The 14614-nt window shown below is 35.2% G+C and overlaps 1 protein-coding gene across 2 annotated transcripts in view; it reads right to left on the bottom strand.

The window, feature by feature from the left end:
- The window catches only part of Kiaa2026 (KIAA2026 ortholog), a 73292-nt gene that overhangs the window by 52264 nt on the left and 6414 nt on the right, over positions 1 to 14614 (bottom strand). The window contains exon 2 of one of the 2 annotated variants that reach the window (XM_051199941.1): positions 4397 to 4493. The exons of the other annotated variant lie outside the window; for it this stretch is intronic. Coding sequence (XP_051055898.1) covers positions 4397 to 4425 — 29 coding nt within the window. The 5' untranslated portion in view covers positions 4426 to 4493. The remainder of the gene's footprint in view (positions 1 to 4396; positions 4494 to 14614) is intronic. 2 annotated transcript variants of the gene reach the window in all.

Raw genomic sequence — 14614 nt, 5'->3', positions numbered from 1 at the left:
TTTTCTTTGCCACATTCCAGAGTTTTATCTGTTCCACACAGGATTCTAACCTCTTCCACATAAATTTCATTGAGGAACAGTCCCTCCTCTACATTTCAAAAGTATCAGCATGAAGCATTCAAATTAAGGACTAAAACACTAATTCTATTGAAAACATCAATAGAAAGTTTTGTTTGCAAGGTATCATACTGTTTACTGATGGATGAGAAAATGTACAGTGATATAAAAACATTTTTTAAGGAAGACTTTGGTAAGAAACACATTGGGGAAATTATAAACAAGTGCAGCATTATAATATATAACAATTATATTGCATGTGTCCTGAGAATAAGAAATTACAAGGCCCAAGGAAAACCCTGAATAGATGAAGTAGAGGCTCATTTACATGTGTTTTAGAAAGTGATCTACCTATGTACTATTAACTACTTATCAATACTAATGAAAGAGAATATATTAATAACAATGAATGAACACTGTAATGAAATCTGTCTTTTGAGTGAAGAGATTCAAAATTTAGAACTCTAGAATTCCTTTTCAATCTCAATGCAAATGTGTCCTTCATATTTTTATTAATTCATTCAGATACTGGTTAAAAATAGTATCCCGGCACAAATCACCTTAATGAATTTGAATTGACTAAAAAATTTATAATAGACCTTGGGATGTAGCGCAAAGGCAGCAGGCATACGACCCAATAATGACCTACAGTACGACAAAAAAAGTCAATAAAAACATATTTACACTAGGAAAGGAAGCATTACACTGACCATGCAAAGTTTTAAAAGATAGTTTAACTATTGATTTCTAGATCTGTATCTATTATATAAACAAACAAACAAAAAACATGGAAAACATATATTCTTCTACCTTTGTAAAATATGCCAAATCCTCTGAATATTTCATTCATAATTACTACAATGGTAAACTCAAGTCAGTTCTAAAAGCAATCACTCAAAATACTCCATAATAATTTATGTGAGGATTTTCCTCCCTTGGAGCCCTTCCCACTTCTGGATGCTCTGGATGCTCTCTTCTTAACTATCTAAACAAACCACATGCCAAAAAAAAAAAAAAAAAAAAAAAAATTTATATAAATTAAATGTTGACTGCGGATATATGGATATAGTTCCCTGATTCCCTACAAACTGTCAAAAAGTTCACTGAAACATAAATCTTTTTACTATGAGAAACAAACCCCTTCCCTTCTTAAACTGTGTGCACATCAACTTACGATTAAAAATGAGGATAACTTATAACTCTTACCTTCACTTGCATCTGGATACCATGAATAGAGTCTACTAAATTACTGTACTACTGTTTTGTTTTCTATTACAAGGAGATGGCACTAACTGATTAAGCCTCTCATAGGATAAGAACATTAGTTTTCTAATAATGAAGAATTTGGGCTCATCTGGTGTGCTATGTCAAGCTACTCTTATCCTTTTCAAAAAATTAATTTTTTTATTAAAAATTTACATTTATTTTTGTGTGCTGGGGAAAGGAACACATGCCATATTATGCCTGTAGAGATTAGAGGATTGCTTTCAAGTGTCAGCACATTCTTTCTACCTTTAAACAAAATTTCACATTTATTTATTTATTTATTTATTTGCCTGCGTACACAGGCAGGTATATGTGAAGGTCAGAGGACAACTTTGGAAAGTTGGTTCTTTCCTCCCCCCCAACAGGGGTTCCAAGGAACAAACTCTAGTTATTAGACTTGGTAATAAGCACCTTTAGCTGCTGACTCACCTCCAAGGACCAGATTACATTAACTAATGTACTAGAGACTATAAACCATTCATCTAATAAGACCAGGTACGTGTATATGCATTCATTGAAAAAGACATCATCATAATTAAGTATAAAAACGTTTTCAAATAAGATTATTTAACCTACAAACATCACAAATATAAACAGCATCTAGAAATATATGTACTTGTGTATACATGAGTCCAAACTCTTAACCTAGATTACTACAAATACTCATGACAAGGCTTTTTCCTTTCATTCTGCTCTATGAACACAAAAACCTGTGCAATACTTTTACTATCTTCCAGTCATACTTAGAACACATTTGGCATTCTTATAACCTCTAAGACCTAGGTGTGATATGATCCTTACCTCCTTAAGGCCCTCTATCCTTTCAGTGTTTCTAAGTCTTTGCTCTCTGCATTCCAGCTAGACTCCCATCTATTCTCAAGTCACACCAACACATATACTTCCCTAGAATCTTTGTGCTCCATTCTTCTCCCATAAAAATATACTCTTCCACAGATATCAGTGTGCTGGTCCTGTCATTTCAACCATGTTTCAAAGGCTACCAAATCTGAGGTTTTCTCTGATTGTGATGTTCAATAAAAGCTCTATGCTCTTAAATTGGTTTATTTTTCTTTATTTTACTCACCACTACACAGTGTTAATGAACATTTAGTTAATAATTGTCTATCCCCTCCCATCTGACCCACTCAAAAAGCTTAGGGATCTGTGCAAAATAGGAGGCAAAAAGACTATAAGAGCCGGAGGTGATGGATGATGACTCCAAAGCAAACAGTGTCTTTGAGACTCAACAAGACTGAAGCATACACAAACTCAGAGACTGTGGAAGCACACACAAAACCTGTACAGGCTCAACTCAGACAGGGTCCCAAGACTGAGGAGAAAACTGAAGCACAGGTTCCCACCCCCAACAAAGAAGCTATCTGCAATTGATATCTGCTAGTGCTTCAGGGTAGGCCCCATGACCAAGAGAAGTTGGTCAATAATTTTTTTGTAGACTTTTTGTCTCATTTTGCTTTGCTTTTTTTTTTTTTTTTTTTTTGTATTATGGCCTTTTGCTTGTATAATATGGTTTCTGTTTTTGTATGGATTTTATGTGTGTCTATTTTTTGGTTTTTGTTTGTTTGTTTTTTTTTTTTAAAGAAAGGAAGGAAAAAGAACATAAAGTTGGGTTTGTGGGGATCTAAAAGGGGATAAACATGATCAAAATATATTGTATGAAACTTTTTTCAATTAAAAAAATAACTATCCCCAACCAGAAGGAAAAGTCTAGGAATATAAGGGACTTTTCTCCCCATATTGACTGTACTTTCTGATCCCCAATTATAGTATGTAATATGTGTGTACATGCATGTTTAAATATCTTCAAAAGGATATAAGCAATGCTGTTTTACATTTTTCAGTTACAAATATATTTAAAATTTAAAACTCTAATCAATATATTTGTCCATGGTAAGAGTCCTGATTAAACATGTTATCTGGCTTTTATTCATTAGAGAATAAAATGCCATAAAGTAATATTAAAAAAACTCACCTCAAAACAGCAAGTGTCATATAATCAAGAGCTATATAAACACAGTCTTCCCTTAAAAAACGGATAAAACAACAAAAACCCAAGCTCTTTTCTTCATATAAGAAAAATTATTTCATGAAATCAGTCAGTAGTTTGGAAACAATATACTGCCAACTATACACAAAGACTTGGCAACAATTATAGGTGACTCATTAAGTTTCTGTCATCATTTCTATTGTTTTCTTCCCTTAAAGCATAAAATGTTTATGCTAATACATTCTGAATCTCAGAATTCAGAGACTAAATTTAAATTCTATTTACAATTACTGAAACAAGTATTAACAAGAAAATTGATGTTAAATAATTGATACTTAAAACTAATATAAATAATTGATACTAAAACTAATATAATTGATACTAATAACACAGGTACTGCCTCCTCTTAAAAACAGATATTTAGGAATGTTTCCATTATTATGTGAGTTTTTTGGTTGTTATTATTAAAAGCATTGTGAATTGTCATTAATACTACAACTATTTCTATGGAAGTACAGCTCAAAAGTAGAGAATATATTCAGCATGCACAGGCCCTGGGTTTACTCCTCAACACACACTCACACACCCATCAACCCCCCCATCACACACACCCACACACACATTCTCTCTCTCTCTGTCTCTCTTTCTCTGCAATTATAACCTAGAAATAAAGTTATCTAATGTTTCATATTCTAAGAGAAAAGTTTCACTTTGTTAACTCAGTTCATTTTTTAAAAAAACATTAAAAATTCAACTAAAACTAAGCCCCAAGGTCCTAGCAAGAAAGGACATGTAAAAAGACAGTGAGTGACAATTAACGTAGAGACTATTTACAAATGTGCAGGCAAGACTAAGAGAAAGCTAGGAAGAGATGATGAAGTATTCCTGGATCAGCCACAACAAGGAGTTATTCCCACTCTAAGCCTAAAAGAGGAAGAGAAGGGGACAGGGAATAGTTACTAGACCAAGAGAGCTGTAACTAAAGAAGAGAGCCCCACAACGACTGAGCATAGTTACTGACAACCTGAAGACCAGGAAAGAGGAAGATGTGAAAGTAAATACTCCTACCTCTCGGTCCTCCTGTCAGTGCCTTCCATTGGCTGAACCCAATCAGAAGTCAGGGGACAAGGCAGACCAGTTGATGCAGTCCTTAGAAATCAGCCTCCTGGGGCACAGAGCAGAGTATACAAGGGTGGAGAATGCATTTGGAGAAGCATATGATGACTAACAGCATAGCACAACCTGAGTATTAGTTTTCTAGAACAACTGAATGAAATTAGAAAAGACAGGATTTACTAGGGACTTCAACAAAAACTTAGGCACATTTGATAGATAAGCAATGTAGTCATTGCAGCTGGCAGTGTACTCTAAATGTATCTTTATGAGCTCTGAACTGCACCAATCATTAAAATCCAGTATCCAAATAAACCTAGCATAAAAGATGTTTTTCAAATATCAACAGCCAAGTATTAAACCAAACCTTGACAAACAAATCACAATGCTCTCATGAAAATAATTTTTTTACTATTAATGCTTAAGAGAAATTCTTACATGCCATTTATAAAGAAATATAAACATACTATAGTATACACACTCATTTTTTTTCCCCTCCTCCATGTCAACTTATAAAACTTTAGAGACCTGAAACTATCTTGGTGAAACCAATCATTTTATATAAATAATATATGCTAAAAAATTTTTAAAAACAACTTTGGAGACCACAGATTTCATCTTTAAACTACTTGATATCCAAGTTTTTGTTTTGTTTTTTTTTTCTCAGAAAAAAATCATCTGCAAGAAAACACTAACCACAAACTATTACTTATTTTCTTTACCTTTTGTTTCCTCAGTATTTATTCTTACTCCCCTTGAAATTTTCAGCTCACCCAGAAAAGTAGTTATCTTGTCTCAACTTTCATTTGCTCTGACACAATTCAGCTTCTATTCACTTGTCATGAAAAAAAGCTGGAACTCAAAATACCCTTGGCCAAAGACCTTTCTATCCCTTTCACTTAGCATCTCTAAGTCTTATCCTAAAGTCCCTCTGCCCATATACTTCTACTACCAAAGCACTACTGTTAATAACAAAACAAAACCTTGCGTTTTATTTTCTAGCTATAAACAACTGGGTTCAACCTATACTAAGACTACTTTTTGAAGGTAGTTAACACTCTCTTTTGTTTCCACAACAGCCATTTCTAATGATGTTATTATGTAAAAGTTTCACCCAATCACCCACTAGACCTTAGTAAGGTAGCTCTTTGTTTTGTTTTGTTTGTTTCTCTAGGTAGCTTTGGAGCCTATCCTAGCACTCACTCTAGCCCAGGCTGGCCTGGAACTCACAAAGATCTGCCTGCCTCTCCCTCCCAAGTGCTGTGATTAAAGGTGTGCTCCACCAACTGCCCAGATTGGTAGTTCTTAAGATATGCACTAACCTCTGCTTTTGAAAACCCAAGGTGATCTGAATTTAGGCATGTCATGTTTCAGTAAAAATGTCTCTGGTCTAAAACCAGTCGTGGTACAGATTTTCAATATTTGTATTTCATGAGTTCTTCTGTATATTCCTTTAGCAAAAAATCATGTTCAGGTTTGACTAAAAACAGCCACATCCCTGGAAAATATTCACACCTAAACTGCTAGTCCTTTTGTTTGTACATCAATCTACTATAACATGGCAAATGCCTGCACATACTCCACTGAACCATTCTTCCCAATATTTTTGCTTTCAAACTAAAGGGCTATTGCATATTGTGATATCTTCAAAAACACTTAATGCTTCAACTGTTCTTTTCTTCTTTGATTTCACAAACGGGAACAATACCATTTCCATCTATTCTCTACAAACCAGTAGTTTGTGTGGTTTTCTCATATATTTCTTGTCCCAATGAACCAAAATATGGGTTTTTACAAATGTTGACTCCACTAAAAGATACACTTGTTATAGAAAAATAGAAGGAAAGCAACTAGGTGGTGGGGGAACAACTTGTCTTGGCAGGAGACACATTTTACCAGATATTATAAATTTTAGGGGCCAAAGAAGTGGCTCAATGAGTAAAAAGCACTTGCTTTGCAAACATGAGGGCCTACGTTTGACCATGTGAAAACCCAGGTAAGAAAATCTGGATGGGGCGATATATACCCATAATTCCAATACTGTGGAGACAAGAGGATGCCTGGGGCTTGCTGATCAGCTACTCTAGGCCTGTCTCAAGAGAGGTAGGCAGTGTTCCTGAGGATGACACCCAAGTTGTCCTCTGGCCTCCACACACGTGAGCAGAGTGTACATGTATGTATATTCTCTCATACACAAAATTAAAGTCACAAAAATAAATATATCAACAAATGAAGAAAGATCAGCAACAGATCCAAGAGTTCAAAAGACACTACAGATGTTACAAAGAGAGTATTTCAAATCAATGGAGAAAAGTGATGTAACAATTGGCTGAACATAAGAATAACAAAACAGCTGGAATTCAACTTCATTTCTTGACTAATAAATCTTAGATTGATTTGTTTTTATTTCATTGTTTATGCGTTCATTCAGCATTAGTTAGATGCTAATAGGTAGTGTGGCTAGGTACTGGTATAAATGCTATAGTAAAGACATATACAATCAAAGTAAACAAACATATATGTAAGTTCTAAGTTATATACCCTTAGTTCAGTCAAGAAAATTTCTCTGAGGAAGTGACAGGAAAGCCAACCACGCAAAAACCAAATCAACATAGCAAAAACAAAAACAAACAAACAAAAACCTTAGGAATATATGTTCAAAATAAAAGGCCAACTACAATGCCCGTGAGGTGTGAAATGTTTTAGGGGGTGGTGAGAGGCTCAGCATGTAAAGTGCTTGCTGTCAAGCCTAATGACCCAAGTTTGATCCCCCCCAGAACTCATGTGGTAGAAAGAAAGAAAGAACCGACTTCCTCAGCTTGTCCCCTGACCTCCACTCTAGAGCCACAGCAAAGTCACCCAAACACCAAATAATGGAAGGGATGGTTGGTGGATTGGTGTGTAGGTGGTCTGGCAGGTACATAGGAAGAACAGAGTTAAACTCTTTAATATGCTCCAAATGCCAGTAAAACACTTATCTGTAAGAGTACTTACTGAGTTAAGTGGCTGATGGACAGAAAATGAACTCAAAGGAAAGAACAGAAATTAGGAAATTAGGTTAGAAATGACAATGGCTTCAACTTAAGCAACAACATTACAAACACACAAGCTCAGAATTGATATTTTTAATAAGGGAAATAAATTAAGCGAAAGAAACTTGAAAAACACAAGTATTTTTTTTTGTTTTGTTTTGCTTGTTTTTTTGCCAAAGCTACAATAGGCTTAGCAAAACTATAACCACTACCATAACAAAACAAGCCACAAGTACAGGTTTGAACATGTCTGAAATGGTTATTAGATACCAATTAGATATAAGAAAACAAGTGTGGCCTCAAAACAGTAAGAGACCCTATGACTGGTGAAAAGAGATACTATTTATTTACTTAAGTTATATGTGTGTGCAATACATATACATGTGCAAGTGCCATGCCTGTGTGTAGGAATATGAAGGGCAGAAGTTGACATCTGGTGTGGTTTTCTTATTGCCTCCACCTTATTTTTTAAGACAGGACTCTCACTGAACCTGCAGCTCTCTAACTGGCTAGACTGGTTGGTCTGCTGCACTCTTCTGTATCCTCTCTTCTCTGCTTCCCAGTACTGGGATTAGAGGAATACAAATCACACCCAGTTTTTATGCTGGTGCTGAGGTTCTTATCATACAGTAAGCACTTTACCCTCTAAGTCAATTCCCCAGTCAAGGAGACCCCTTTGAAAAATTTTACTTTGTTCTTACATCATTTAGCTTTTGCTAGCAGATGTACACACCATTTCTTAAATTAATAAACAACAATGCAAACATTAATCACTGGATTGCTAATTACGCAACATACATGAGATACATTTATACCACTTTCTTTAGATTTCCTTAATAGTTATTTCACGTGTTTTGCTGTTGGTTTTGTTTTTTTGAAAGAGGGTCTGTCTCATTTGCATAGCTCTAGCTAGCCTGGTACTCACTATGTAGACAAGGCTGCTCTCGAACTCTGAAATCATCTCCCTTGGCCTCGTAGAGCTAGGATTAAAAGCACATGCCACCATGCCTTGCCCATGCTGGGTTTTTTTTTTTTTTTTTTTTTTTTTTGGTTTTTGTTTTGTTTTGTTTAAGAACATTGCAAATACTGCCAATTACAACTCTAGGTCACAAACTGGCCCCTGTTCCTTGAAATTCCTTATAATCTTCTCTTCCCCAGTCCGTCTCTCAGGTGCCTTTTCTCAATCACTACCTCTTTGGACAACACAGCGCAGTGGTAAAACACTAGCTTTTAAATCAAACCACCTGCAGTCATATCCAGGGCACTAATTAGTTTGGTAAACTAATCTTTTAGTGCCCCATTTTTTATCTTTTCATTTGTAAAACAGCTCACCCTTTTAAAAGATTTTGTGTAAGTGTGAGTGCCTGCCTGGACACATGTATACCACACCAGTGCCCAAAGAAGGCAAGGGGTAGTATTGGGTCTCCAGAACTGGAGTTCCAGATGGTATTGAGCCACCTGATGTGAGTGCTGAGGACTGAACTGGGATCCTCTACAAAAGCAGCTAGAGCTTTTAATCCGAGTCACCTCTGGCCTTTCGATAATTATCTTAAGAGCTACAGGAATCAATGTATGTAAACCTCTTCAAACAAGGTAGCAGTGACAATAAATGTTAAGAAGTGCTAAAATATGTCAAAATGTAACTTCAAATTTTTACTAGGATTTTGAATATTAAAGGCAACCAAGATAGGCTTTTTCTATTCCTTGCTCTAGACCAGTGGTGCTCAACTTGTGGGATAAGACCCTTTTGGGAATCTAATGACTCTTTCACAAGGGTTAATATCCTGCTATCAGTTATCCTACATATTGGATATTTACATTACAATTCATAACAGTAGCAAAATTACAGCTATGTAGTAGCAATAAAAATAATTTTATGGTCGGGGTCACCAGACACATGGAATTGTATTAAAGGGTCACAGCATTAGGAAGGTTGAGAACCACTGCTCTAGAATGATAAACTAACCATGAGAGTACTTTACTAGAATGAAGTAATGAAAATACCAGAAAACCAGCTAACTTTGTATGACATGGAATATCAAAAATATATTTTCAAGGTATAATTTTACTTATAATTCTTTACAAATCATCATGGCATTGTTGCTAGCATCTACTTAGTTTTTAATGAGTCAGGCTGATCTAGTCAAATGGTTTTCTTTCTTAGCAGCTCTATTAGTTACTTTTCTTATTTATGTGAAGAAACCCCTGATAAAAGCAACTTAAGGAAATGCAGATATTTGGCTCACAGTTTGAGTATAGTCCATCATGGCAGGCAAAGTATGTCAGCAGGAACATGAGACAACTAACTACTCACACTGGATCCACAGTCAAGAAGCAGAGGAAAAGAAATGAATGCTGCTTCAGCTCACTCTCTTTTTATTCAGTCTAGACTTTAGCCCACATTAACCACCATCCCCCCTCCTTAAGATTGGGTCTCACTGGTATCAAACTTGAGAGCCCCCTGCTTCTACCTCTCAAGTGTTGGTATCAAAAGCAAATACCAAGTCCATACTACTTTTTATCATACATGCACTTGTCTCTGTATATCTGTCTGGTATTTCTTCTCTCCCTCTCTCTAGTATGGACAGCTGAGCCCACCAGCTGTCTCAAAAAAGCAAGTTCAGTATCACTTGCCACCCCACCCACCCCAGGCAGACAGGGTCTCACTCAATTGCCCAGGCTGACCTAACTTCAAATCTGAAGTTTATAAGGCTTCTGAAACTGTATCCATTCCTTGAAGGTGAAGAGTATGGAGCTTCTTTACAACCCAACAAGTAAATTACAGAATTTTTTTTGTTCGTAAAGAGCCACCCACGTCTTAATTTCAAGTGAATATTCACAAAAGTTATATAGCAAACCAAGCAGAAAAAGTCTCTGTGCTCATAGTTCATAGTCTGAGAGAAGAGAAATATAATATATATAACATAAACTGAATGACATCATGTGTTAGGTTGCAAAAAAAAAAAAAAAAAAAAAAAGAAAGAAAGAAAGAAAGAAAAGAAAAAAAGAAACCTATCTTTAAGAACAAAGTGCATTTCAGGTGATAATGACCAAAAGAGGAAAATTATTTAAGATTGTAGATAAGGTAGCATCAAGGAAAAAAAAGGGGGGGGGGAGTCAGGAATAAATATATTTATAATATATTCCTAAATAAAAGCACAAATATTCAAAGCAAATATTAAACATGTCTTCAGTTTGTTATTTTCTAATATTTTCATCTTCAATTTTAAAATATTCAGATACATCAAAAATGTTTTTGTAACTGCAGGAGAAAGTATTAAATAGCCTGTTGCAGTCTGTGTGAAATGAAGTGGACTCGTCCTTTTTAGGACAAATCCAAGAAAATATTCTGAACTGTCTCTCTAGGAATTATTTACATAGTAAAAGAAAATATTTGAATATTTGCTGTTTTCTAGTTCTTTGGATTTTTACCTGCCTCCACAATGGAGCACTAGGGTCTAATGCATGCTCCACCAAGAATGGTAGAATAGCTTGTTTCAGTTTGTTTGTTTTTCAGGGAAGGACCTCATAGAGCCTAGCAGGCCTGGAAAGGCTAATTCTATCTTGACCCCCAGGTGCTGAAATTTTCGGCTTGAGTAATCAGGCTGAGTTTTCAGTCTGAAAAGCAATTTAAAAACAAAAACATGAGCCAGTAAGAGTGCTTAGCAGGTAAGTCCAGACAGCCTAAGTTCGATTCCTAGGACACACATGATGGAAAGAGTGCTGACTTCCCTGACCTCTCTACATGCTTGCTGTTGTGTACGTATACATACACATAAACATACAAATAAAAAAAACATAGTAAGAAATGCACCTCAGAAAATAGTATTCTGAGTGCATATTTTGTGGAAAAGTTTTTTTTTTTTTTTATGTCAACCAAAAGGGTTAAGAATATATACTACCACAAAACTCATAAACTCATATACTATGCTAGTAAATTTTAATTTCTTCCTTTTTTTTTAAAAAAACCTCCTGTATGTGTGCATGTTTGTGTGTATGTATAAATCAGTGCAGATATGCATCTGCAACCCAGACATCAAGGCTGGGTGTCTTTTCTCCATCACTCTCCAACTTAGTATTTTGGCAAGACTTAAACTTTATGTGTACAAGTGTTTTACCTGCATGTATGTATGTGCACAATGTGCATACCTGGTGCCCATGAGGGCCATAAGAGAATACTGTATCTCTGGGACTAGAGTTATGGATGCTTACAGAACTACCATGTCAGTGCTTAGGATCAAACATGGGTCATCTTAACAAGTGCTTTTAACCACCAAGTCATCTCTCCAACCCTTTCTTACCTTCTGTTTTGAGGCAGGGTCTCTCCCTGAACCTAGACCTCATCATCTGGCTACACTGGCTTGCCAGAAAGCCCTGGACCTGCCTGTCTCTGTATCTCCCCACCTCTCTCCCAGTGCTATCATAATCCAGCATTGGAGATCCAAACTTTCTGGGAAGGTATTATTGAATGAGCCATATCTCCACCCTAATTTTTCCTCTTAAAAATATGTTTGTACAAGGGTGTTTTGTTGTGACATTTTCAAACATGAATATAGCTTACTTGACCATATTCACCCTATGACCTTTGACTCTCCATTTCTACCCTTTCACACGCCTAGTAATCCAACTTTTACTTTCATGATATGACCCCCACCATTCTACATACAAAAAAAAAATTAAACAACCACAGTCTTACTAAGTAGTTACAAATACCAACTCTAAGCAGACCATATTACCACCCTGATTATTCATATTCAAACCCAACTTTTTACCTATATAGTTTATCAAAATTATAACTATTTTTTGATAAAAAATCTTTTGACATAAAAAGTTATATACTTACTTGGAATACACATAGTTTTTAGAAGGAGCTAAGGATGTAGTTCAGTTGAGCCTAGCATACATAAAGCCCTGGGGTCTGATTCCTAGCTCTGCATACACTGCATGTGTTGTAGGACTACACAGTGAATTCAAGGCCAGCTTAGAACACTAAGAGACTCTGTAGAAAGGAAAAGAAAGGGGGGAGGGTAGCAACTTTCTATCTGGCAATAACCAAAATTATTATTTTGTTGATTTTTCCATGTTTCAAATATACACTCAATATCCTGAGACACAAGCACAAATAATTCTAGAACACTTACAAGTCTCAAGTGGAGGATGATACAGCCAAAGGTTTGGGTAGATAATATTACCTACCACTGAGATTTATTAGTCTTTCCCAGTGAAAGTAAAACAAACCTCGGGTAATTTAATAAGAATTTTAAGGACTTGTAATATTACACAAGGTTGTGGACAATGAAAATGATATTATTTGAGTAATTATAATTTTAAGAAGCTAGCTTAAAAATAATCTGAAAGCTAAACTATAAGTATAAAATGGAATAAACAACTTTTTGAAGTTGTTTTTCTCAGGTATTTGGCCATAGTATTGGAACTTAACACTGACAGGCTACAAAGGAAAAGCACACTGTATTCTACCAAGGCATTTTTATTATATGAAATCTACAACATTCTCAAATATTTTCAAGTGAAACAGAAACTTTAGACAATAAAGTTTACACTATTGAACATAATATCTTTTATTGGTGCCATAATATACTCTTTCTAGCCTCACTACTGCCTATCAAGCTGTCCAGCTTTAATATATGGATATTCATTTTAATCACAATCTTCCATAAGTTTTGTCCCTTCCAAAAGACTAATAAAGAAAATCAATTCTCATAGGAAGTTCTGCTTTGGTACCCTCATCCAACACTGTACTCTTCTGTCTCAAGACCTTTCTTCATCTATCTACCTGAAGAAACAAGACAACATTTACCAGTGTATCTCGATCTAGTACAGAATTGTTCAAATACTTATTCAACGAGATCAATCTCATCTTGCTCAAAACTACAATGTACTGAACAAAATATACTAAGCTTTAAACCTCACCCATGCCCCAACACCAGTAGTTATACCAATTCTACACACCTAACACTTTAGAACACAGCTCAACACAGTATTCCTAAAATATGCTCCCATGGAACACACAAAGTATTTTATTTACAAACTAAGCCAAGATTTGTCAATCAACATCCATCAAATAATTGCTTCTCTCAATTTGGAGTAGAAAAACAGTTAAGGTCTAGATATGTGTGCAAACCTGTGTATGTGTTTTTTAATCTTTTGGAAAAAGGGATCAATACATGTCTTAATGAATCCTTCTATTTTCATCCCACATTTAAACATTTTCAGAGACTTTTCTAAAACAAATGGCAATTACAACTAGAATTATATGCAATAACAAACTCTTAAAATTCTATAGTTCTGAACAAGAGGCAAGTCCAGATTCTATTACTAAAGGCCAAAGGCCTCCAATGTTTAAATATATATATATAAAAGAGCTCTATACTTTGGGCTCGCTTGAGCTCCTATAAACCTTTCACTTTTTCATAAAAGAGGAAGAAAGAACTTGGTGGGAGGGGTTAGACTACTCAGAATAAGCTTCCCCCCCAAACCCCTCAAATTTTTCTGGGTTTTGACCTTAGTCAAAACAACCAAACCTCAAATTTAACTTAGGAGAGTATTAAAATCTGTCTTCAGAATTTATTTTGATTCAATTACTACTTGTACTTACACATCTCAATTTTTAAAAATTTGAGGCTTTTGTCTACAATAATGATGCTTTTGTATTTCTATTTCTAAGGAAAACATTTTGCGCATTAAAAATCGAATACTAAACTAATCTTCAGCTGCATTTTAAGACAGGTGTTCTCAACCTGTAAGTTGAGAGCCCTGAGGGTCAAATGACTCTCTCACAGGGGTCATCTAAGACCATGGAAAAACACAGATTATGATTCCTAACAGTAGCAAGATTACAATTACTAAGTATCAATGAAAATAATTTTATAGTTGGGGTAACTACAAAATTAGAAACTGTATTAAAGGACTGTAGCATTAGGAAGGTTGAGAACCAGTTTTAAGAGATATTTTAACTCATACATGTACCATTTTAATAGCAATTTAATTGAGAAAGAATAATTTTAATAAGGGTATTTATGATACTTTCATCAAAATATATGAAATGTGCAGAAGCAAAATTCTTAATCCACCTCCATTAGTGTCATCAATGATGAATATTTATAACATCAATCTTTTAAAA

Source organism: Phodopus roborovskii, unplaced genomic scaffold, assembly GCF_943737965.1.
Source record: "Phodopus roborovskii unplaced genomic scaffold, PHOROB, whole genome shotgun sequence".
NCBI classification, from domain to species: domain Eukaryota; kingdom Metazoa; phylum Chordata; class Mammalia; order Rodentia; family Cricetidae; genus Phodopus; species Phodopus roborovskii.
This window is presented reverse-complemented; position numbering and strand designations above follow the sequence as displayed.